At 37.1% G+C, this 23991-nt stretch overlaps 1 protein-coding gene across 1 annotated transcript in view; it reads left to right on the top strand.

Moving 5' to 3' along the window:
- The window catches only part of LOC131665645 (tsukushi), a 45620-nt gene extending 21629 nt beyond the window's left edge, over positions 1–23991 (top strand). Inside the window, exons 2-4 of the mRNA XM_058937685.1 lie at positions 19037–19218; positions 19922–20437; positions 20747–23991. Of these exons, the coding sequence (XP_058793668.1) occupies positions 19037–19218; positions 19922–20437; positions 20747–21091 (1043 nt within the window). The 3' untranslated portion in view covers positions 21092–23991. The remainder of the gene's footprint in view (positions 1–19036; positions 19219–19921; positions 20438–20746) is intronic.

Raw genomic sequence — 23991 nt, 5'->3', positions numbered from 1 at the left:
TTGCTTCGTTACCGAGGAAAGTCATTAAACGAATCTCGGCCGCAAAGAATGTAGGTGTTGGGGGAGGAGAGTGTTAAATAAAGATAAAAAAAGTAGAAAGAAGTTTCTGTGACGACACAAACGTCTTCTGAGAGAAACAAAAAATTTAAAAAAAATCCTCATGAGAAACGAAAAAATAAAAAAAAAATAAAAGAAACAAAAGAATCTCTTCGGTGATGGCATTAGTACTTTTTAAGGCGGCGAAAGCCGCTGATTTTAACACTGCTGCAATAATTAACGTTCCACTGTTTCTTTGTCTCTTTTTAGACTTAAGAGCAGCTGGTATACAGCTTTTTGTTTAATTAGAATGTATTAACGTCATAGTATGAAGAATAAAATCTACTATGTCGGATGATTTAAATAATACCGTGATTTATGAATAACTCATTTTTCTCGTACTTAACTTTATATTTGAAAATTGCAGTTTATCATTTATTATTTTCTCCGATACTCAAAAGTTCAAAGGTTCATTTTAAATAAGTGTACTAAATCCTCAAAAAGATCATTTTGTAATTTAAGAAACAAAAAGTTATCTTTCCAAGCTGAAAAATTACATCTTCAAGAACAAATTTCTAAATATTATTTGAATATACAATAAATTAAAACACTTTTCTTTAGTGTAGAGTCAATTTTATTTTCTATCTAAATGCGACGTGTGGATGAAAAAAATGTTTTAATTGATTTTTATGATATACAATTTATACAATTGTTACAGAATAATTTTTTAATAAAAGTTGTGTAAAATCGATTTAAAAAATGCGTATAAAATTTGTATAAAACGTTTGAAGGTGAGATATTTTATTTTATTTTAGTCGAATGAATGGGAATATTCCATTTTTTAATTTCGAGAGTCAAAACTTAACCTTAACAATATACCCTTGTCGAAAGTGGCTTAACTTAAGCGATAAATATTGAAAATTATTATAATTGTCAACAGTAATTATTGCAATTTAATAGAGAAATAAACGAATCTTTAAAACTTTTCATCCGTATTTAAATATTTGTTAATTTTTCGTTTATAAAATTCACAAACTAAAAATAAAAAAAGTCAACTGCCTAATATTATTAGAAAAAACGTCAATTAAGCGTATCTGGTACCAATGTTCGTAAGCCTATCTTAATCTATATATCTTATCTTATGCATACTACGTACAAGAGATTTTCGAGTGACAAGTCTGCAGAAAAATGCGGTAAAGCATAATCATATATACATACGTTCGTTAAGAGGTTCACTATTGCTTTGAAAGCATTAAGGGTTGGCGATCATTAGCGTAGACATATAACGAGAAAGGCATAGAGCTTATAAGGCTCTTACAGCATCAGATGGCTTAACGTTTCATAATGGAAATGTCGCTCGCAAGCGCAAGATCAATCGGACGTAATATAGACGCATAGCCGATAAGCCAATAAAATGACAGTCAAAATCGTAATTATGTAAATTAATTATTTTTAACAAAGAGCAGCGTTTTCCCCTCTTTCTTTACACCGACAGAATTAATATTATAAAGTTTACCATAACCAGTAGTTACAATTATTAGAAAATAGTATTAGTTGGATATACTCTTATCGCAATAAAAATTACTAATTCATACAGTAAAATTTACTACAACCTTTACTTATTACTATAAGCAGAATACAGAAAATTAACTCAATCAAATTTAAATCATAATAATTTTTACTAGGTATTCTAATATATATTATTGCATATTTTCATAATTATTATAATATAACATTTCTTTATCATGATACATTATGATTCTTATTATTATTTATAATGAGCTTTTCAATATTGTCACATAAAAATTATTAAGGTAGAAATTGATAAAGGTTTAATACATTTTATAATAACACGTGTATAACCTACGATTACTATGTATTGCATTAAATATTACTGCAATTATTGTATTATTCTGCTGCTTCCACATAACAGTAATTCTCGAATTAGCAACAACGATAATAAGATAATAATAATATAGCAAATTTTATTATATTAATTCTGTCAGTGTAATTATCAGAAGACTATACAGCTGTATTTATTTTTACGAAATAAAATATTGCATATAACAAATGTACTTTTTCTTTTAATTATGATTACAATCACTTTTGCTTTGACACATGTTTTCCAAACTCACCGATTGTTCTTTCTTCTTTCTGTTACAGGTGAGTTCACTCGATGTGTTTTTAATTTATTGTCGCTGATGTTGTGTAAGTGAATTCAACAAGGACATCCAAAGAATGGTAAAGTTTGGTGACCTCGTTAATAATCGAGAGTGCATTGTGAAATTTTAACCATTACAAATGAAAATAGATAATTGTTGTTATTAGCGAGATTATTTCATTTTGATTGAATTTCAAATGAGAAAGAAATTCCATACGAGTGTCGTGATAAAATCTCATAGATCGTTCACCAAGTAAAAAAAAAAGAAAAATATATGTTACAGAAAAGTAATATATTACAGAAAAAGTTTTGATAACTTACGTAACGAAAGCACCATTGTTTTTACAGAAAGTACATACTTTTTTAAGGTGGAGCATATAAGTGGCTCGTTGAATAAATCCCCAGTGAAGTGGTAGTAAATTGATCCGTCCGGCGGTAAGACGTGATAAATTTTTTCCGACACGCGATTTTCAACTCGTTGCCTCTTGTCCGACCGATCGACCGATTTTTCATAGGCTGACGGCTCGTGGTAAAAGTGATTTTTCCATGCTCGTCGGACACGCATACGGGAGATATTGTCAGAGAGCTGAAAAAAATTGCATAATTTTTTTCCTTTCTCTCTATCTCTGTCGGATTCTCGTGTGACAGTGTTACATTGAAATTTCAAATTAAATCATTAAATAAACAAATATGAGATTTTATTTTACATAGATAGTATGTAAATATATTTTTGAAAACATAGAGTAGGACAGATAATAATTAATTAAATCCTTTGCACTGCGCGTCGGTATCTTCAATTAAAAAACAGTATTTTTATACCTTGTATGAATAGTGTCATGTCTGTGCGAAATTTAATTCAATTATTTTGTCTCCTCGTATATTCAAACAAAAAAGCATAACATTTAGATAAAAACTCGTTGGTTTTATTTCATTTATAGTTAGAAACGAATGAGTATTATATTATTTTTACGGTTCTTTAATAATAAATATGAGCCTTTGTTTCGCGTTTGTAGAATTATTTCGAAATAAAAGAATTATTAAATATCAATAGACATAAAAAATGTACACTTGAAATGCTTCAAGAAGAATAACAATAATAATAATAATAATAATGGTTGTGTGAACTTTCCGCAAAATGATAAAATGATACGAACAAAGTTTATTACTGTCTGCGGCAGTCAATTAATTCAGAAAATAATTGTGACACAAATGTCCTGTTAATCAAGCCAATGGGAAGATAACGCAGTCAACAATAAAATTAAAACACTCACCGACGAGTGCATCCTTCGTTACATCAACGAAAATACGAATTATCGTCTCGAGCCCCCATCGTCATCGACTCTTCATTGGTGCAGTTTCATTTTCGTTTGTCGAGTAAACTTCAGCAAATCGAACTTTGCGCACATTCATCGGACGTGATGAAACAAAAAGGATTGGGAGAAATGACGATTAAGCAAATGGAAACCGTCGACCATACGCGCGCTTGTGTATGTTGGCACGTATCGAATTTTCCCAACGGGCGGGAGCAAGAGAGAGTTGTGTTACGCGCACACGCGGATCATAATCGGCATTCGTTCGCTTTTTCACGTCGTCGATAATGACGATGAAACTCGACGAGACGCAAAATATGCGTGCGGGTGAGGCGTTGTTTTTTTATTTTCCATTCGACGGCTAATTTACGTTGATGGATATGTTTTTCAGAGGGGGATAACGACGATGACGCGAGCATAAATCTTTCTCGATTGAAAAAAGCTTTTGCATTGGGAAGAAATTGAATTGCACGCCATGGATCGGAAGTTTTTTCTGTTTATCCTCTGGAGGCGGGTATTACTCGACAAAAATAATTTACTCAGTGAAATACGTTTATTTCAATTGTATATCCTGCTGTATCTAGTGTTATTAGAGTGGAAACGCTCGAGATAAGCCTGAATGAAGGGAATCAAGATTGGCTCGCAGAGAGAAATTAAATTGTTTGCACTTGAAAATTTGTTTTAATGAACTATAATTTCGATTGATATTTGAAAGAATACCTTTTCTTTTAATTTTAAAAGTGATTTGCAAAACAATGTATGCATTCAACGTATTTCCATCACTAATATCAGCATACTTGCAAACTTCAAGAGAAATAACTATTATCCCCTCTACTCTCGCACCTTATCTTCTTTAAATATTTATGCAAAAAAAAAATAGAATATTAACTCGAAAAATTTGCAAGCTTTCTCCATCTCGTGGAAAATGCGATGGACATTGTTACACATAATAGCTCATGATCATATTGATCCAGTACACGTGTAGGTGGTTCACGCGTTTCCATACACACACTTGTCTTTCCATCATGCGCTCGCGCGACTTTTTTTCTCTCACACATAATCGCTCGACTTCATCTTTGCTAGAGAAAAAGAGATTAAGTCTTGCGTGTGTAAATTTAATTAGAACTGGTAATCGATATGCCCTTAGTTGCGTGATGCTCACTCTGACGTATATTTTTAACGACTATACATTAATAGATAGATGAAATTTCGTTTTGACTACAGGTTTTTGTTAAGTCGGCAAACATAAAAAAGAAAAGTAAGAATAAAAGAGAAAAAGGAAAAGGAATGCCCACGAAACCCCGTTAAATTTTAATCAAATACGATACATTCTTTTTCAACCACGTTCGGTTGGTTATACATTTTAAATCGATAGGGTTCAATTTCTGATAGACTTTCGACGAAATAAAAAAAAATCGTTCCGTCCATTGAACATGACAGCATTTTCGAGTGAATATTAATCAAAAGGTTTTTCATCCCGCTGAAATATTCGTCGGAATAAAAAATGTAACAAATCATAAAAATTCGGCCTTACGAGCTCATCCCGAAAATTCAATACAATCAAATAAATCACTGTCACGTATCTTGCTCGCTTGGTTTGCAAGATCTACAAAATGAAATTTCAAAAGTCAATAGACGTCTCAGTCTTACTATTTATTTCATTGTATTGAATTGTGGAGACGACTGAATGATTGTTGCGATTTGTACGAAAAAGCGTGCAGTCACATTTTAATTTTTAAAAAAGAGCAACTTTTCTAACAAAAGTCCCGTGACTTTGATGCTGGTGTACTTCCGCTGACTAGAAAACGAGAAACTTTTTCTCTTTGTATCGAAGGCTAGTGTAAAACGTTCGTCGTTCTATTTTTTTTTTTTTTTTGACTGCGCGGAGCTTTTTACGTTAAATGAATTTGTACGAGTCAGATGCAAATTTGAGCGAGCGAGGGGGGCACGTCGCGAGCGTGTAATCAAGACACAAAGTCAGCAGTTTTCGTGCTTCAATAAGGGAGAAGTAAGCCTTATAAAAACATCCGCTTGTGCCATTCAATCTATGTGATGCCACGTAAAAGCGTCGTCAAACTATCCGTTCCTCATCCGTCCTGTCAATGGCAATAAAAATGTGGAAGGGAACATTATAATTGCTTTTAAGCGCCTTTACGTCGTTCCCTCAGACTTTGCTGTAATATTGCATATAATGAACCACAGAGTGCTTTGATTGAATTATTATGATTCCACTTGTATGTTTTTGTCGTTATAACAATTCCACCAGAAATTATGATTTTCCGTGATGATACAACTAATGGTTTGAGAGTCTGAGATTGTAAAAATTATCGAATTAATCAAAGAATTATAAGTACGCGTATCGCATTTTGGAAATTTGACAATCGGTTCTCAATGTGGGTAGCAGTTATAGTTTTTCACACTATGTTAGTTTACACTTGTCGCACATTTACGGTTTTTTAATACCTCTAGCGTAACTAAAAATAAATTTTCCAATTGTGCAATGTCGACACTCACACGCGTCGAGGACAACAAACTGGAACGTAAGAAAACAAAGAATTGAAGAACTCGTGTGTTTATTAAAGAGGAGGGTGGGCGTACTGGTGAAGTTTTAGCCTAAAGTTGAAAAAAGTGCTTAATTTAATTTTTTTAACCTAGTTTTAAGAAAAATCTCTTCTTTCATCATTTCCGAATGTCTTTTAGATTTTTTTTTCTAAGTCAAGTTACTTGTTGCATTTGTTACAATTTTTGAAATGAAAGTCTCGAAAATTAAGGGGGAAGAAGTATTTTTTACTTTTCTTTTTTTTTTATACTTTGTGGGGAAAAAAACGTTGAGATTCGATAGTTTATTTTTGTTAAATCGTTGATATAAAACAATAATAAAATTTAAAAATCGAGAAAGCAGTAATATATTAAGATTGTAGCGAGCACACTCGATAATCGCTATTTCCGGGGCGCAAACGTCCGCGAGACAGTAGCGCGAAGGAGCAAGCGAGAAAGTTCGCCAACGACGAATGGGGGCGAGGTAGGGGAGCGATCCGACGCACGCGAGGAGCATTACTGAGGCTTGTCGGGGGCAGACACGTGTCGAGACAAAAGTCCGTCCTTTCTTTTTCGACGTCGCGCGCAAAGCAGCTAAGCGTCTCCAAGCTGCAACCTCTCTGGATTCTCTTCCGGTGACGCAATGAGGTGCAGCGAGCGTGCGGAATTGTCCTGCTGGGCGCGAGGACGAAACGCGGGAGAGATCGGCAAACAAGGAGAGACGAGAGGGGAGCAAGGGAATCTCCGTTGGTGATCTCCGAGGTCGCCCGCAGATTTCGGCGATAGTGTCAGGGGCTTCGAAGAGCAGCCCGGAGGCTGACTCCTATTGCAGAGCTAGCGCAACCACAAATTCCGCGAGTGTTGCGCTGACGTAGCTGGCTGCAGTAGCTTATCGAATTCGTACGTAAGTTTTTTCTTCCTCTCGCATCTTCTCGGGAGTGCGGGGTTCAGTTGCGCGCCGCCATTTGTTTCCGTTCTCTCTCTTTCTTTCTCTCCTTCGCGATGCCCAACCGTTTTGTATTTATTCGAACCCACACCCACACACACACAAACACACATATATCACTAACCTTTTCCTCGTCCAAAATTGAACTCGCGCGCTCGACGGAGCGATAGCAGCGTGCACGTTTTTACATGCGCGAACGGAACTACCCATTGGAATCATTTCCACATTGCAGATCGAGGTTGCCGTAAGCTTCGTGTCGAGGGAGCTGCTGTGCAAAAATAGATGTTCACACGTAGGAATAACTAAAATTAAATTATGTTTTTACAAAATATTACATTTTTGAAGATGAAACAATTTTTGTTCACCGTATGGAATTTTACTATTGACTTTAGAATGCCAAGGTATGTTATGAAATCTTTTTTCAATTTGCCCCTATGGTTTTTTAAGCTAATTAGGAATTTTGCCGTTATGCCTCCCTGACCATCTTGAAAGATTTTAAATGACATTTCTCTCTATTTGTATTCTGTATTGATCAAAGTGTATTGATTGATCGATCAATCTATAAGCAGGAAATCTCCTTTGAAAAAGTCTAAGCTCAGTGCAGAACATGTAATCATCTTTTAAATAAGTCAGTAGAAGTCTTCTCTCGTAGAGCTATCGAATTACAGATTGATAATGTGATACGAGAGCTGCGCAAATATCGCGAGCCCCTTCTATGTACGAGCTAGCGACAGCAGCAGCTTTGATCCCTTTTAGCACATGGTCGTCGAGTTATTTTGTCAATTTAGACGAAGGTTATTGGGATTTTCGTTTTTGTACATTACGAGCTTCACGTAAATTAACAGCGTTCGATCGCAAATCGTGATTACCTCTGATAATGACCTGCTTTATGTGTTTTCACAAATTTCGCCATGAAGCGAGAAACGACGATAGCTAATGTATAGTCGTTGTGCGTGCTTCAAAAATTCTGTTTGAAAATTTGCATTTCATTAAGGTTCGCGCGTAGAATTATACAATTATTTTGAATATGGTATTACAGTGGAATCCGATTTGAAGCTGAAGAGCCCATTCGAAAGTTGTTTATGTTGTTATATGTATTTTGAAATAGCGTATTACAAAGCAACTAAATTTTGAAAACGTATTAATTGCAACAAAGTTTTTGTTATATTTAGGATATTTTATTCAGATGAGACAGCAAAAAATCAAGAAACTAGTTACAATTATCAATTAATTATCCGAGCCATTTAATTTCATACCGACCTGAATGAAGTTATTTGCATTGCAAATGAACCTTCATGAACTCTATACGTGTCCGAATAAAAGCTCGACTTCACACGAATATTCCCAAAAAGCCCTCGAGCAGTATACGTGTTCAATAAAAAAAATTCACTGCACGGTTGTTACATTTTTTTGTAAAGCAATCAACACGGTCAACATTTTTATCTTTAGATGTATTGGAAATATCGACTATTACTGATAAAATATTTAACGGATGAAAACGATTATCAAGACATTCGCTTAAAGGTTCAAAGTGGACACATTTAACGGCGTTATTCGCGAGGAAAACTCGATGTTGTGCATTAATAAAAATGTTTTCTCTGCATATATGTAGTAGTCTCAATATCACACTTCTACCGTTCTCCTGATTTAATCGTATATAGAGCATTTCTTGAAAACAAGCAGATCTGCATATACTCGATTTTCAACGTACGATATTTATTTACCATTGGAATCGGAAAGAAGAAAACAACAATGGATGATTTGGTTTTATTCGTTTTTTATAGTAACGTACATTAATCATGAAAGAATTCTTTATTTTCTTGAGTAATACAATTTTTTCAAAGATTATACGAACAAAGCGTATTCGCCAAACAATAGGCGAGAAGGTTATACCGGTTGAATAAACTTTTGATGATAAATCCAATGATATACTTGTTCCGAATAACGAAAACTTTGATTAATAGCCTTATTCCTGCACAGTGAATAGATGAAATTCGCGTTGGAATAAAGATAACCAGACAGCGTGAAATTTCCATTTATATAACGCATTAACCACCCCCTAACTCCACCTCCCTCTAGGCAACCGATACAATAGAAACAGTCAGTTGTTCACCTCCACCAAGGCTTCTCTTACTGATTTTCTTTACGAATAAAGTTCGGTAAATTAATTTGAGCAACTTGCTGGCGCCCACATTGTGCTGCTCGTTTTTCATAAGTCAAAACATTCCCGGAGTAAATCGACTATCGATCACGCAACTCGACTCCTATTTTATTAATTTTCTTCTTTTTCCTTTCTCGCGACACATGCAACGAACGTACTGAGTGCATTTTTGTTGAGGCGCGCCGAGTATAATTCTTTGTTGGGCTCTTTTTAGGTGCAACGCCGCGTCGAAAAATTATTGCCGTAGGAGTTATTTGGACGCCAGCACGCCTGTGTGCGGGAGCTTGTTTTTTTGTGGCAGCACATTGTAGCTATACGTGACTACTAAGTTCCTCTTTTTATAAGTTTTTTAAAGCCAAACTCGCAAGAATTTTGACCTGCTACGAATTCAAAATAGTCAAGTGAAAACAAGATATCGAGCATGTTTTTTTTATTTATTTTTTCTATATTTTACGGTTTTTAGAAACTATAGTGTTTTCAGTAGTTTGCTTTGCAATAAATGCAATTAAATTCAATGTAGACAAGACAAGCGCAGAGAATGAAATGCAAATTTTCAGTGAAAATTAAAACAATGTATTTATAAACGAATTGCAAAGCTGCAAATATACCACATTTAAAAGGCGCAGCTTTCGGGTGACGAATATTTAAAACGAAATTTTTCGTTTGCAGCGAGCGTTTTCGTCTTTTTCTTTTGTTTTACGTTATAACATGCACCGACCGCGCAAAGAACGTTGATAAGATGCAGCAGCTCGAGCCGTACGTGTGCAAATAAAAGGTAAAGTTGTAATATTGTGGTGTAAAAGAAGGCAGCGGATGATTCAGCAACAAGCTCTATTTTAAAATAGATTCCGACTATTCTCTCCGCCCGAGCAAACATTTCATTGTCATTTTTATCGTTGAGTAGCGTGAGTGCACATTCAATCAACTATACATAAGAAAATATGATATAGTACAACGAAAGGAAAATATCGCTGTCATTTTCAATTACCTCATCATAACCAGCTACACTATTGGTGTATACTGTGAATTTCTTAATCATATAGACAAATACGATGTAATTTAACAATTATACAGTTATTCTTAGCATCCTCTTTAACTAATACGAAGAATGTCATGCTGTAATTTACCATGTAATTTATCGAGTACTACTACTTTGATACATTTTTGATTTTCCATCCGATCTGGCTTTGCCACGTCAATCCACGTGAAATGAGTATTATTACTGCAATAGCCAAATCCCTGTTGCATTTTCAAGGAGCATTAATCGGCTAAACCCACTGGCAGTACGACAGTGGCACGCGAAAATATTTTCACGTATCACAGATGCTACCCCGCAAACGCACATGTAGTTCAGTGGTTCACGTGCACAGGAGAAATTATTCCGGCATTAGCGCGCTAATTGCGCTCGAATACGGTGCGTCGTCCTAAAATCCAGACCAACGCGCCGCTCCTCCTCGAGCTCGGCCTTTGCAATATTAACGAATGTAGCCGGAGCGCGTCTCGAGACTAAACGACCTTCCGCCTCGAAGAGGAGTACTCCGCGGCCAATAAATAGTTTTGCAATAAGCACTTTCGAAAACTCGTTCCCGGCGGAGCGTGCCGGCAACGCCTCCGCCTCGCTTCCTCCTCGGAAGGCACCGTCCGAGGCCGTTTCCGACATTCATTTGCACTTTTGCGCGCGCTACGCCCGGCTACAGCGCCAGGCGGAACACGCCGCGTCTCTGCGTTCGCCAGCGCGCAATCGCGTCTAATGATTTCTTCGCCACGGCGATCGGCTGCGCTTCGTTCTCCCCCCGCGTAATTTTCTCCAGCGCGTTATTAAGCTCGTTCTCCTCGGTCGCGCTTGCTCCCACGGGGGCCAGCTCGAGTGGCTTGCTTGCGAGAAAGTGGACGCTCGTGATTCCAACTTCGGACGCCCGGCTTCTCACCGATGACGAATTCTTCGCAAGCCAGAGGTGAGTTTTCCGCCGATCAGGCAGTTTTATTCCTAGGCAGAAGTTGCTCGTTTCGAGGTTCCATGTATATTACGTGTCTGCAGATGTGAGTTCCAAAAGAGGAGAAAATCGAGGAAAAAAGAATGGAGGAATTGTACCGTACAATTTTTTTCTCGTTCAACGAATAAATTTAACTTCACTCGAGAGAAACAACTAGTTGGATTTTGTGAATATGAGATTTGCGTCGGTGAATTGTAAATTTGACTGGAAAATTTCCTCGTAGCATTCTCTCGCCCCTCGAACGGACTCAGGACAACAAACGAGCATCGAGCCAATCTTCACGTGCGTGCCTGTGATTCCATTGCTGATCAAATGTCCACGATACCATATCGCATTTCGAACGGATGATAGAGGCGCGCTTGCCCGTTTCATTTGACACATAAGACCGATACGGCTTTAACTTGGGTTTTTCCCGACACGCAATTTGTCGAGCTTCGCATGAAACGAGACCTATCTTTTGCCGCCCTTTCCTTTTTCTGTACTTGCCTTCGTCGATGTTTTGTACACCGCGCGCACAGGAGAACTAGGTGTTCGTCATTGAAATGCTCCTCACCTGGGAGTTAATGGGACAGAAGACCGAGGAGCGGTGTTTTTCTTGGCACCTAAGACAAACACGACACTCGTTAGAGCCCTCGCTGCCGCAGAGTCGAGGTAGATTGATGCTTCTCCCGCCCGGTTGATTCAAGAACTTGACGTTCCCGAATCTCATCTTCGTGCGTTCCAAGCAAACTTTCGACAATTATGCACGAAAATATGTAGGTTTTCCTTCTCGCGCTCTATAGCGACGTGAAAGATTTGAGCGCCCTTCCTCGAGCCAATTTCACTTTGTGCCACGCATACGTTGCAATTATCTCCAGAAGCTTTGATGCCCTTGGTCGTATAAAAAAAGACACTAACCTTTCCCGCTCCAAACATGTCGAATCGTCCGAAATAAGAAGACAAGCGCGGAGACAATATTATCAGAAAGCATATTTTTCTTGGCGCTCGTAAACTCTCTTCTCGTGAGTGTATTTATTTTCGAAGCACTCGCAACGTCAATCAAGCCACGCGGCGCCTTGGCTATCCCCTAATTGCCTGGGCTGCTCCCGATTTTCTTTCTCAAGGGGCAGAGAGAAAAACTCTCTCGCGCGCGCGCGTGTTTTCACTTTGCCGACACGTCAAGACACAAGAGTGAGAAGAAGAAGCACCCAAGGCGACAATTAAATGGGAAGCTATATATATATATTTTTATTTTCGAAAATTTGACGACAGGTTGCTTGTGATTGTCGCAAAGTGAACTGTAATGTACGATACGAGTACTCGCACGACCTGCTTACTCGAGAATAATTGGTCGTGATAAGAAGCTTGCGCGTCATTCAAGTCTGTCGAGGAGAGAGAGAGAGAGAGAGAGAGAGAGAGAGAGAGAGAGAGAGAGAGAGAGAGAGAGAGAGAGAGAGGGCTTCGTTAGTTTACACACGCGCTCGACTGCTTGTACTAATTAATGCGTGCACCAAGAGAGCGACGTGCTATGGAGAGGCATCTAGGCGCACGAGCTTATGGCGATCGGACGACGGCGAACATCGTGTCGCTTAGCAAAAGAAATTGTTGTCGTGTCATCCCGGCTTGAGCGAACCCTGCTCTGTCTTTTGTGGCTGCGGGCATCGATGCAACCTGACAATTACGCGCGCGAAGTGAAAACGCACCGCAACAATTCCGATCTCGTCTATTTATTAAACCATTGGTTTTTCGAGAAATAGAAGCAGATAAAATAAATGAAAATTCAGAGCTCACCTTCAGCGCGAATTTTCTCGGCCGTTGCATGTACAGGAGAAGCTTGGCTGACTCGCGAAAAAGAAGAATACGTGATGTTTGGCCAGCAACGAGCTTATTTCGGACGGCTATAACGGCGCGCGTGCAGAAACTATGCCCAAAAGGGAGCACTATAAAAACACCCCCCCTCCTCTTCTCTCTCTCTCTCTCTCTCTCTCTCTCTCTCTCTCTCTCTCTCTCTCTCTCTCTCTTTTGCTCTCCAGTAGAGATATTTCGGGAAGACTGTTATGGTCGCGCGCGGCGATCATGTTTTTCGTAACACTTGTGCAATGGAAATTAAATTGCATGCGCTCCCAGCGATATCTATTTCTAGCTAAGAGAAGAACGCTGGAAAATACTTTGCGATTCGCGAGTAACGGTCAAATTAACGCTGAAGTCTCGCCGGCAACTCGACGTTTAGTTTAATCATAGGAGCGCCGAGGGAATCGAATGCGGAGTGTGTGTGCCTCCGATGTGCACTGAGTGTTTCGCGTCGGATTAATTATGCAGGGCAAACGATATACGCTTTAAAACTTTGTTGAGCCTCGTCCGAGATTTGTCATCTAGATTTGCGCGTAGGCCACATTAGATAGATTGGAGCTCGGAGTAATAGCCCTGCGGAATGATTCGTAGGCTCGCGATACATCGGAATCAGCTTTTCCTTTATTTTCAATTGAAGAAGAAAAAAGAGAAACAAAATCGGATAGCCACCGAGCGCGGGAGTTCTATTAGGTTAGTAAACATCTATAGCCACGGTGTTTCGGTTGGACAGCCCACTTAACCGCTAAAAGGACGCATTCTGACATTCGGCAATTCGTCTCTCGCAAAGCCAACTTGCCTCGAAGAAGCCTCGAGCGGCGGCGGCGCGTCTTCGCCAATTATATTCCGCATTGATATCCACAGGCGGAAGTCGACGCCGCACACCTGCGCGCCGTACGTGAGAATCATTAGACTCGGCCTATTGATCGCGCAGTCGTACGCGAAAGAAGACGACGTGCATCGTCGACACGGGCTTTTGACCTCGATTTCTCCCCTCAAACGCGAGAGAGAAAAGGCGAAGAAGCTCCGAGAAGCGGTATAATTTTTGAAGACGACGACGCCGCCGTTTTTAGATCGCGCGCCGCGAATCGTTGTGGCTTTGCGCTCGGGTTTCGCGCGAGCGAAGCATCGTCCTGCTGTGCCTCTCATTAAGCTGCGTCAACGTCGAATGAGCAGCTTCTTCCCGCTTTGTAAGCTGCTGTAACGTGCGAATCCGATCCACAGTCGCGCGCGTGTGGCAAATTAATTAGACCAATTCTGCAATAATGGGCAGCTCACCCGTGCATAATCCCGTTATCGACTACGAAACCATCGTTCCGCAAATTCAATGTTTGGCTTGCTATAAACTTGCTTCCTCCTCTATTTCTCTTTAGCCTTTTTGGAATCGTCGATTTACCGCCAATAAACTCCGATCTATGTCGAGAGAAAAAAGAAATTTGAAATGATTGCACTGCATTACATTCCGAAATCAGAGGATTTTAGTTAAGTCTAGTGATCGACTATCTCGAGTTTATGGCACGACAGTTGCAGAGAGGCAAGAAATATAAATTAAATATGACAAGTGGGAACATTTGGTTGATGCGCTTGTTCGCAGTTGATGCTGCTCTGTCAACACGAGCATACGTACCGTTCGACATTGTTCGGTGCACGTTATTTTCCGTCTCTCTTTGGGCATCGGGGTTTGCACCGTCGAATCTCCAGTTGCTAAAATCCCATAGAACTCATAATTACCAAAGTTACTTGGCGCACAAAGATTTCATCGCTGCATGATTACAAGCCCGCGGCAAACACAAACGGAAAACTTCATTAAAGCCTCGGGGAGAGCCTCTGGCTACTTTTTCTCTAGAAAGATAGTCTGTGTGACGGATATTTTAGAATTCTACTCGATGTACCGTCTTTCTTGATTACACAGCTCTATCCCTCGAAACAAATTGTCGTAGTTCGCACTTGTCTCCAATGCGAGGAGAGACGTCTTCTGCCATGATTATCCCCGTCGAAAAGCTTAACGAATTTATTTTTGTGAAGGAGCTGCAGCTATACTACACTGCCGACGGCTTACAAGCCCTGAGAGTCGGCTTAATCCACTGAGCCTTGATTATTTTGGGTGATGCTGCTGCTGCTGCTGCTGCTGCTGCTACTCGAACTTCGCCTCGTTTCAAGTGTTAATCGAGTTTTGCTGTATTGACTCTGAAAGCTTCGAATGGTTTTTCTCGTTGCTTTAAAGGGGGACATGCAGATGTCGTCGTTGAGTTACTTGTTTACTGATGAGTGTCAAGTATTGATTTGAGATGTATACATTTTTTTCAATTTTACGAGCAGTTGCTCTGTACATAGTAATAAAAATTAACGATCTCAAAAACGTATAAGTAGCAAGAGTAAAAATTAAATTAATGCACTCATTGTACGGCTGAAAGAGCTAAAGAGGAACTTGATTATTCATGATATTAGCTATGATGAACCACGAGTCCTGAGAAGAGAGATGATTTTTATTTAAAAATAGTTGAAAATAGAATTTCTCTGTAACAAAAGGATATCTTTTTGATAGAAGAGGATATCTTCTTATTACTTTCGATACAAAGAAACTAATTAAGATAATGAACAAAGTTTGATCGATACCCCATAAACTTAAATGATAAGAAAGAACAAGCGTTGTCACCGAAGTATGCGTTTTAATGAGCAGCACCTTCCGTGGTATAATGCAGCTCTATAAAGTTTCGTCGCTTCAGAGAAAGACTTTATCAATGCTGCGAAACTTTCGTTTGCGTCTTCCAAGTTACACACCTAGTTGAATATATGATCGAGGAATAAAAGACACATTTGAATGTTCAATCAACCCTAAAACGCTTAAAAAACAAGAAGAAAAGTTTGTGCGTTGGAGCACGCGACAAGATGGCAATTTAACATGTAAATTCAATAATAATGATAGAAATCCAAACTTGCGAAATATTCATGTATGCGATAAGTTGAAAAGTGGCAAGTTTCGACCGATCGATATTCCAGTGGAGCAAGTTTTATCTGCTCTCCCCTAGTTTTCAGACTCCAACACCTCCGGGATTTGCATAAAACTTGTCACTTTTATATGGGGCAGAAAAAAAAAATATGATTTTCTCCCTCGCCCTATCTCGGTCTCGTTATCTTTTTTATGCGATTAAAGAATATTTGATTAATTTTTGCTATAAAAACTTTTAATTGAAATCGCAGCTGCCGAGAGTTTTATTATTATGTTTTAGTATTTCAATTATCCGCGACGCTTTTTATGAGTATACTCGTCGACAGAACGACAAAAGCGATGAAAACCAGGTATATTATGAACAATGTTTTTTCCAAATGGATAAGATCCAGTGCCAATTTTTATTTTGAATTGAGATTTCCGTGGCGCACAAGAAAAGCAAAATAATAAATGCTATAGATATTCAAAAGTATGCTTACGTTTAAAATGATTATTCAGTTTTCATTTTAACAAATAACTTGGATTTATCAAGCAGATTTTATATTACCGTGAAAATTCGTATTTGTTTTATTACTATTTTAAATAATGAATTAATCTTAATATCTTGTTCGCATTTTATCGTTGCGAATACAACATCTCACCTCGAAGCAGATTACAAGCTGATTATTATGCGAAATAGCCAACTAGCAAATGAATTTTAAATATCAATGATCTGTTGATTGATGAGTGGCTTTTAATTTTCAATCAGTTCCATCTACAATGTTGTCATTAATCTTAAGTAGCGAATGCGATGAAATTCAAAAACTGTTTGCGAGTATTCTTCATAATGTAATTAACATTTAAAGCTCTTTTAAAATAATAATTATCATACTTTAATCGTATTGATCTCATTTTCAAGTCTAAATTTCACCAAACATATGTCGTACGTATATTTACGTTACTGAAATAGTTGTTCGAAAACTCAATTCTTTGGATGAAGCAAGATTTATAAAAGTTTATAAAATTATTTAGCGAAATCTGTTTTAAATTTTGATAATTTTAATTCGTATGACATTTGGAAAAAAATGTTAACTAAATTGTCGTATAAATGAAGATGGAATCATGATAATGGCGCCAAATGCCCATTGGAATGTTATTTTTATGAAATACATCGAAACTTTATGTTTAAAATCATATTTTTGTTGAAACGGTCAATTTTTAACGAGAGTCTGCGAATCCTCGGAGCGTTAAAAAAAAAAAGTTCAACAAACTCATACACAGCGTATTTTTACTAGCGCACGACCGGTTTCTCGCAAGAATCAAACGGAAGCATCGGATAAAAAAAAAGCGGATTTCACGGTCAGTATACAGACAGACCATTCTGAAGAGAAAGAGAGAGAGAGAGAGAGAGAGAGAGTATAACGTTTATGCCTGACTGAACTTGGCTGCGGGCGGTTTGTGTATACGCATGTACCCACGACAATAGTGTACTGCTGCTGTTGGTGGCGAGCGTTTTGATTAAAATTTGAAGCCGTTTGTTGGTCATTGTTCTAGTATCTCGGGCTTAAACATATATATATATATATATATATATATATATATATATATATATATATATATATATATATATATATATATATATTATATGGCACGACATGTAAAAAGGATTTTCTACCTTGCTGTGGATCACTATAGTGAAAGGCTTTGTTACTATGCGTTGCGCTGCGGTAGTTTCGAGATTGACTTTTACATATTGGGTTTTAACAAACACTTTTTTTTCAATTTTGTTGCAAACTCGCTGTTGACATTTTTCATTATGATGGTCACTAGTTTTCGTTGATTACTATTTGACAGCGTCAAAGATCAAAATCTTGATCATTACGCGCGTTGCGAAAACAATGTATATGATTCCCTTCGGGTTTTTGCTTTCCACTGATTGTAGCAACGGCATTAATTATAGATTTAAGCGAACAATAAAGTCTTTCGCAAGACGAGAAGTTACAAAATTGATATTGTCTCGTTCGATGACGATTAACGGTTTCATTGATACGAACTGACAGCCTTCTCAATGAGAAAGTGACAAAACAATACGAGTCGCAAGGAAATATCCGACAGCCGATTACAATTATACACTTTCGATTTCGCATATTGCGTCGTTTGCTTTACTGCGACAATTAATTCTTACATAAAAATAGAAAGAGAAACTAAATCGATTTCCGTCAAGTCGAATATTGCGTTTCGCCCCCTAATTTCGAACACCTGCGAGCATCGAAAAACCGCATTAGCTGCCACTGCAAGAGAAATATTCACCTCATAAATCATTGACTTCCTTTGGACTCGAAAGAAAACACGCTTCTCGCAGGAATTCTCGAAGGAGGGAACGAAGCAAAATCGCTTCGAGCTTTTATACAAAAGCTTCTTTGATCGTTGTTTTACACCTCCTGTCTGGGTATGTGAACACCGGAGCTTTGATGAGGGTTTAGTTAGACACGACGGAAAGTAACTTTAATCGGTTTAGAAAACTGAATGCCCAAGGCATGCACTTCATTATGAATTTTTGCCTTTGAGCCACAAGTTAATTAATGTATTATGCTGATGCTGTCTCGCTTTTGTTCTGACTTTTACAGCACAGATATTAATATATTTTAAGGAACATTAGATATACTCAATTTCCCTTGGCTCTACCTAATTATTATTATATGGATTCAGTTCTTGGCTGCTATTCAATATTTAATGTGCAAGTGCCGGAAGACTATTGTTTACATTTATTATTAGTTACATAGCAATAAGAATTGTTCGCATTATTGGTTTCTTTTTATAATTAAAAAAAACATATTTCGATGAGAATAATGTTTTCTATTGTAAAATTTATCTCATTACACAGAAACTACAGCCATATGCTTCTAACAAATTACGACTGAGAATGTCGTATTTACGATCGAAGAAGCTAAATACAGAAATTATGGCAATGGCAACAATTGTCCCCACGCGAACGGAACTAATCCAAAGTTCGGCACTATTCGACCGATACAAAGCTCTGTTTTGAATCCCGTCCAATTTCACGCGGCTCGAAACTTCTCTTCTATCTGTGTGTATATATATTTTCCCCTAATTCTCCAATTTTTTCGTTGCAGGTATGAATCTGTTGGCGCTGCTGACTTTCCTACAACTTGCCAGTGGAATGTTAGTGATGGATTCCGAAATACCACTTAAAAAGTGTCGGTATTTCGAGGATCGTAAATATAATCTCAATCAAGTTCTCTGCAAGGATCTCAAGCTACTAGATATACCTGATAATCTGCGTTCGAATGTCGAGGTTAGATGGTGTTACTGTATTTATAATTTTTTTTGGTCGAATGAAAGAAAGATGACGAGATTCATTTTTGAAATCTTTTTTTTTTCATTATTACGGTTTTTCAGTAGAGCATGCTAATGGCTCGGAACTTTTAACGTTCCAAACTTTTAGTTTGAAACTTCAATTAAAATCGCGTGTTAGTGAAAAAACAGATTAATGGTAATGACGATGCACGCGAATTTCTTCTTTTTTTACCTGGAGAGCTCTAAAAGGACCATTTTTCATTGTTGCACTTCCTCTCATTTATATGTCGAGTGGAGTACCTTTGCAAGCGTGAATTTTAGCACTAGCTGAAAGAAAAAAAACACAACAAAGTTAAACGCGATCCAAAAGTTTTCAAAAGTAAAAAAGGAGTGCAACTAATTCGCAGTTTCATTCACACATGCGTTGTTTTTGTCTTGTCGTGCGTTTCTTTTCTGTCTTTGTTTTGCAACCAACTTGCTCACCACTTTTAGATGGGTGTGGAAAGAGAATTTTAATGCATCATAACTGGACCTACAGTTTAAGCTTGAAAATTCAATGAAAGTCGCGCTTTACTGAAAAAAAAAAAAAATTAATGGTAATGACGATACACGTGAATTTATTTTTTTTGTCCTCTTCTCTTTTTTGTTTTAAATAAATAAATTAGTCGATAAAAAACTTACAATATTTATTTTTTTAATAGGTACTGGATGCCCGAGAAAATCGAATTCGCGAGCTACGCAACAACTCGTTGAAGCGTTACTCAAATCTACGTTTCCTCTATCTAGCTGACAACTTTGTGCAAACGATTCCCGAAGGAGCATTTGAGTCGACCTACTACCTGGAAGTGCTAGATCTATCGAAAAACGGGTTGACAGATTTACCAAAAAGTCTATTCCGCATGAATAATTTGCGCAACTTGTATTTCGAAGAGAATCAATTGCACGATCCAGTATTTGAAGTGACAGGTGTGACAGCACCACTGAAATGGTTGTACTTGTCGGGTAACAAACTCACGCAGATACCACGACTCAGCCCAATACCATTGGTCACGATATTGAATGTGTCACACAATCAAATCACTCGAGTGACCACTGAGGATATCGCCCCATTGTGCTTGCTTGAGTACCTCGATCTACGCGACAACCCAATACAATTCGATCAAAAGACCTGCGAGTGCTACACTTTTAAGGAGTGGATCAAGTTCCGCAAGATCAATGTAAGTTTATTTATGCTTTTCTGCTTTGACTTTTTTACTCGTTTTACCTATTTTTGAAGGGCCTACAAAAGCTAATCGAATCTGTAGTGGAAGAGGTGGAGAATGAGCACGGGTTTTTGTAATATTTCGCTTATGTTCCTTCGCGTTTTTATTATATTTCATGAACTGGCTTAACGAAACTGTGACGACAAAAATGTATAAGGAGAGAGCTTCATAATACTCACATTCAATTAATATTATATAATCTTATGATCAATAGGACGCACAGAAAAAGCTAATCAAATAATGTTTTTTTTTTTTTTTTATCAGCTGAACATGACGGTGGACTGCCCAAAAAATCTACAGAAGAAGTGCGCATTCGGCCAACACGTTAAGCCAGAGATGCGCTTCTCCAATCGTACAATGACCCTGTTCAGCAGCTGCCAAGCAATACTGAAAACACGCGCCGAAGCCATGAAAGCTCGTACAACGTGGATCTGGATAGCGTCGTGCGTTGGCGCATTCATTGGCTGTATTTTCATCGCCCTCTGCTGCATGCACCGCAATAACAGGAACAAACGACGCCATCTCAAGGAACAAAATATACTCACGGCCAACAATGCCAACACAACAGAGCAGCTGCTCAACAAGGAGACCAAGCATGAAACCGCGTAATGGTTGCTAGGGATGGACTTTTGCGAATGCATTGTTTTTCTGTTCGACTGAGTCAACGCTCTTTCTCCCTCTCTTTATAGCGAGACCTGCTGAAATGAATTTTAATTGTCGGCCAAATTCGTTTAGGCAAAATTGTTCTTTGAATGTTATTCCGTGTCGTCATCTCGCTGTAAGAATCATAAAAGCTTCCAAAATTTTGTGTTATGTAATAATCAATAGCAGTCGATTGTATGAAGCTCACGCCTATATACACAACAATATTGTATTTACGGAAGTATAGCTTTTGTGTTCTACTCTTCCTACACTTCTAGCTAATTAGTCCTCATATTTTTCTTTCGAAGATGGGCAATGCGAGCCATGTACAACCGGCTGTTTCGATTACGGCGAAGAAGAGACTCGAGCTATCGCTATCGGTTGCGCTTATCGTACGAACGTGAATAACATTGCTGAATGAAAGTTTCGAAACAACAAACGATGCATTTTCGAAGGACCATCCTTTTTGGATAGTAAAATCGCCATTGTGCAGCCGTGACAAAAATTATATACAATGTTTTGCGAATACCTTTTATGCGCATACAAATACAACATACATGTCTTTGTATGCATTGCTAATTGAGTAAAAAATATATTTATATCGTGCACAGGGCGCTTCGTTTATTTATTTCGATGTAATGTTAAGCTCTTTTAGATAGAATAGTCGCTCACTATCTCGTGAATACTTTTATTAACTTTCTTTTTATATAAGTGCGTGTATATTTTGGTAAGTAATTCAGTGTATTAATTATTACTGTATATATTCGAGAGTAAACCTACTATCTGCGAAAATTATACAGCGTATAATTTTCTTCGCGGATCGTAATATATCTCAATTTTTCCATTCTTAACGAGCTACAAACACGTTAAAGTTGGTAAAACTGTTTTTGTGAAATGATCGTGAGAATGTTATTAATGCGAAATATATAGTTACGTGTAAGATATATGATAACTATTAACATTATTGAACTACGAAATATCTTTGGAGTATTTCAAACTTATATAATGTCCACTGATGTTTGTACGATTTTTTAAGTAATTGTTTTTTTTATCTTGTATCAATTAAAAGAAGCAGCATGCATTTTCACTTTTGTACGAGACGCCAAATACCTAAGGATAACTCATCTTCCGAATTTGCATAATAAAATTTTCTACTGTCAATTTTTGAATATTCAGCTACATAAGAACTACCAACAGAGTTTAGACTGTTTATATTTACGAATTTTTGCAACTCACTTGTATAAACGTAGCGATATTTGTAAAATGAAAAATCAAAATGTTTTTCCAAGAAAATAAGTAAGCTTAAAAAAGTGGACGAATAAGCCATAATTATTACCCTTGATAAGCTATACAGAATAGGACTGAATGAAGCTGTAAGGATTTTTTGTGATCCACAAGCGAACCATAGTTTAAGCTTTTCGTTCAATAATATTTTATGTATCCAGTAAATAAAAACAACGATCAACGTAGTAAAAACTCGTTGGTAATTTGCATATCATAGGTGCAAATTCAACATATCTAAAATAAAAGAAATTTACTGTATACGTAAATACTGAAATAAGTATGAACATTACTATATATATATATTATATCCAAAGATATAAATTAAACATTATATTTGTTGTTGAAAATATAAAATACTTGATATTATAAAATGCAGAGTTGTTATAGAAACCATACAACTTGCTACTAATAACCTGCTACTGATAACTAGAACTTTAATATGCAAATGTTTGAATAAAAAATGAGTTCACTCTGCAAATTCACTTAAAATCTCATAAAATATAAATAAAAGAACATGCATAGATATTCGTGTTATAAAAAATTCTACTAGATAGAGATGTGAGAATGACTGCATCTTTGTTTTTGTTTACTGGATAAGGTAGGCGTCTCTACTTATTACATATAAGTTCGATAAAATAAAATCTAAATACTTAAATCGAGTATAATGCAAACATGGAACAAAAAGAAGGTAACAGACTCGTATGAATGATTGTTTAAAAATTTAGATTAAATTAGAAAGTCATTCTTTACGTTTGAATTAATGACGACTTTCTTATAACTATTCATGTTATTTTTTATACACAAAAAATCGTGAGAATCTATTGCATAACAGTCATTAGTTTATAAGAGCTTATTCATCATTTCCATGTGTATGGGTATAATTATAAACGTAAGTAACATGTTATTTTTTAGTGCGAAGGCAATAAAGCCTTAGTAATATATACTTGTATATTTAGAGAAGATATTTTGATAATTACAACGATTCATTCAACGATTCTGCTGAAAAATTGTTGTAACTATCTTATTTTTTGTGTGTACTTATGTAAGTTGCATTTGTTTCCTAAAAGTCGTACGAAAAACCAATGTTCTTTCTTTACATCCCAAATAATGATTTATTTTCAAGTAGTCCTTGAAATAAGTTACCGCTGAAGTTCGACCGTCTTTATTTTGGCATGCGTCAATTAGCTTTATTTTGGAAGATTTTATCGTATTATGTTCGTAAAATTATTCAAAATTACTCTCGGTATTATTTTGTTCGTGAGTATTTTTTCACTACCTCCAAGTACATAATTTCCAAAATAAAGCGAAGTATTAATTACTAAGTAAACCGAAGGTATAGATAATATACCTTATATCAATACATGCTATTGTCAAATGGTTTAGTTACTTTTTTAATATGCGTTAAATGGCTTATCGCGCCACTACACCGGCATTTCATGTAACAATACCAAATCACTTCACGTTTGACAACGCTGTTTGTGTACCACTGAGATTGATGTAATAAACGTTTCTATTGAAATCACTCAAGCTATTTAGAATCCTCTCACCACTATTATAAATTTACTGTATACCACAGTATTATA

This window comes from Phymastichus coffea, unplaced genomic scaffold (assembly GCF_024137745.1).
Source record: "Phymastichus coffea isolate CEN01 unplaced genomic scaffold, Cenicafe_Pcof_1.1 PCOF00053, whole genome shotgun sequence".
Taxonomy (NCBI): Eukaryota; Metazoa; Arthropoda; class Insecta; order Hymenoptera; family Eulophidae; genus Phymastichus; species Phymastichus coffea.
The sequence above is the reverse complement of the archived record's forward strand: the minus strand, read 5'-3'. Positions and strand labels throughout refer to the sequence as shown.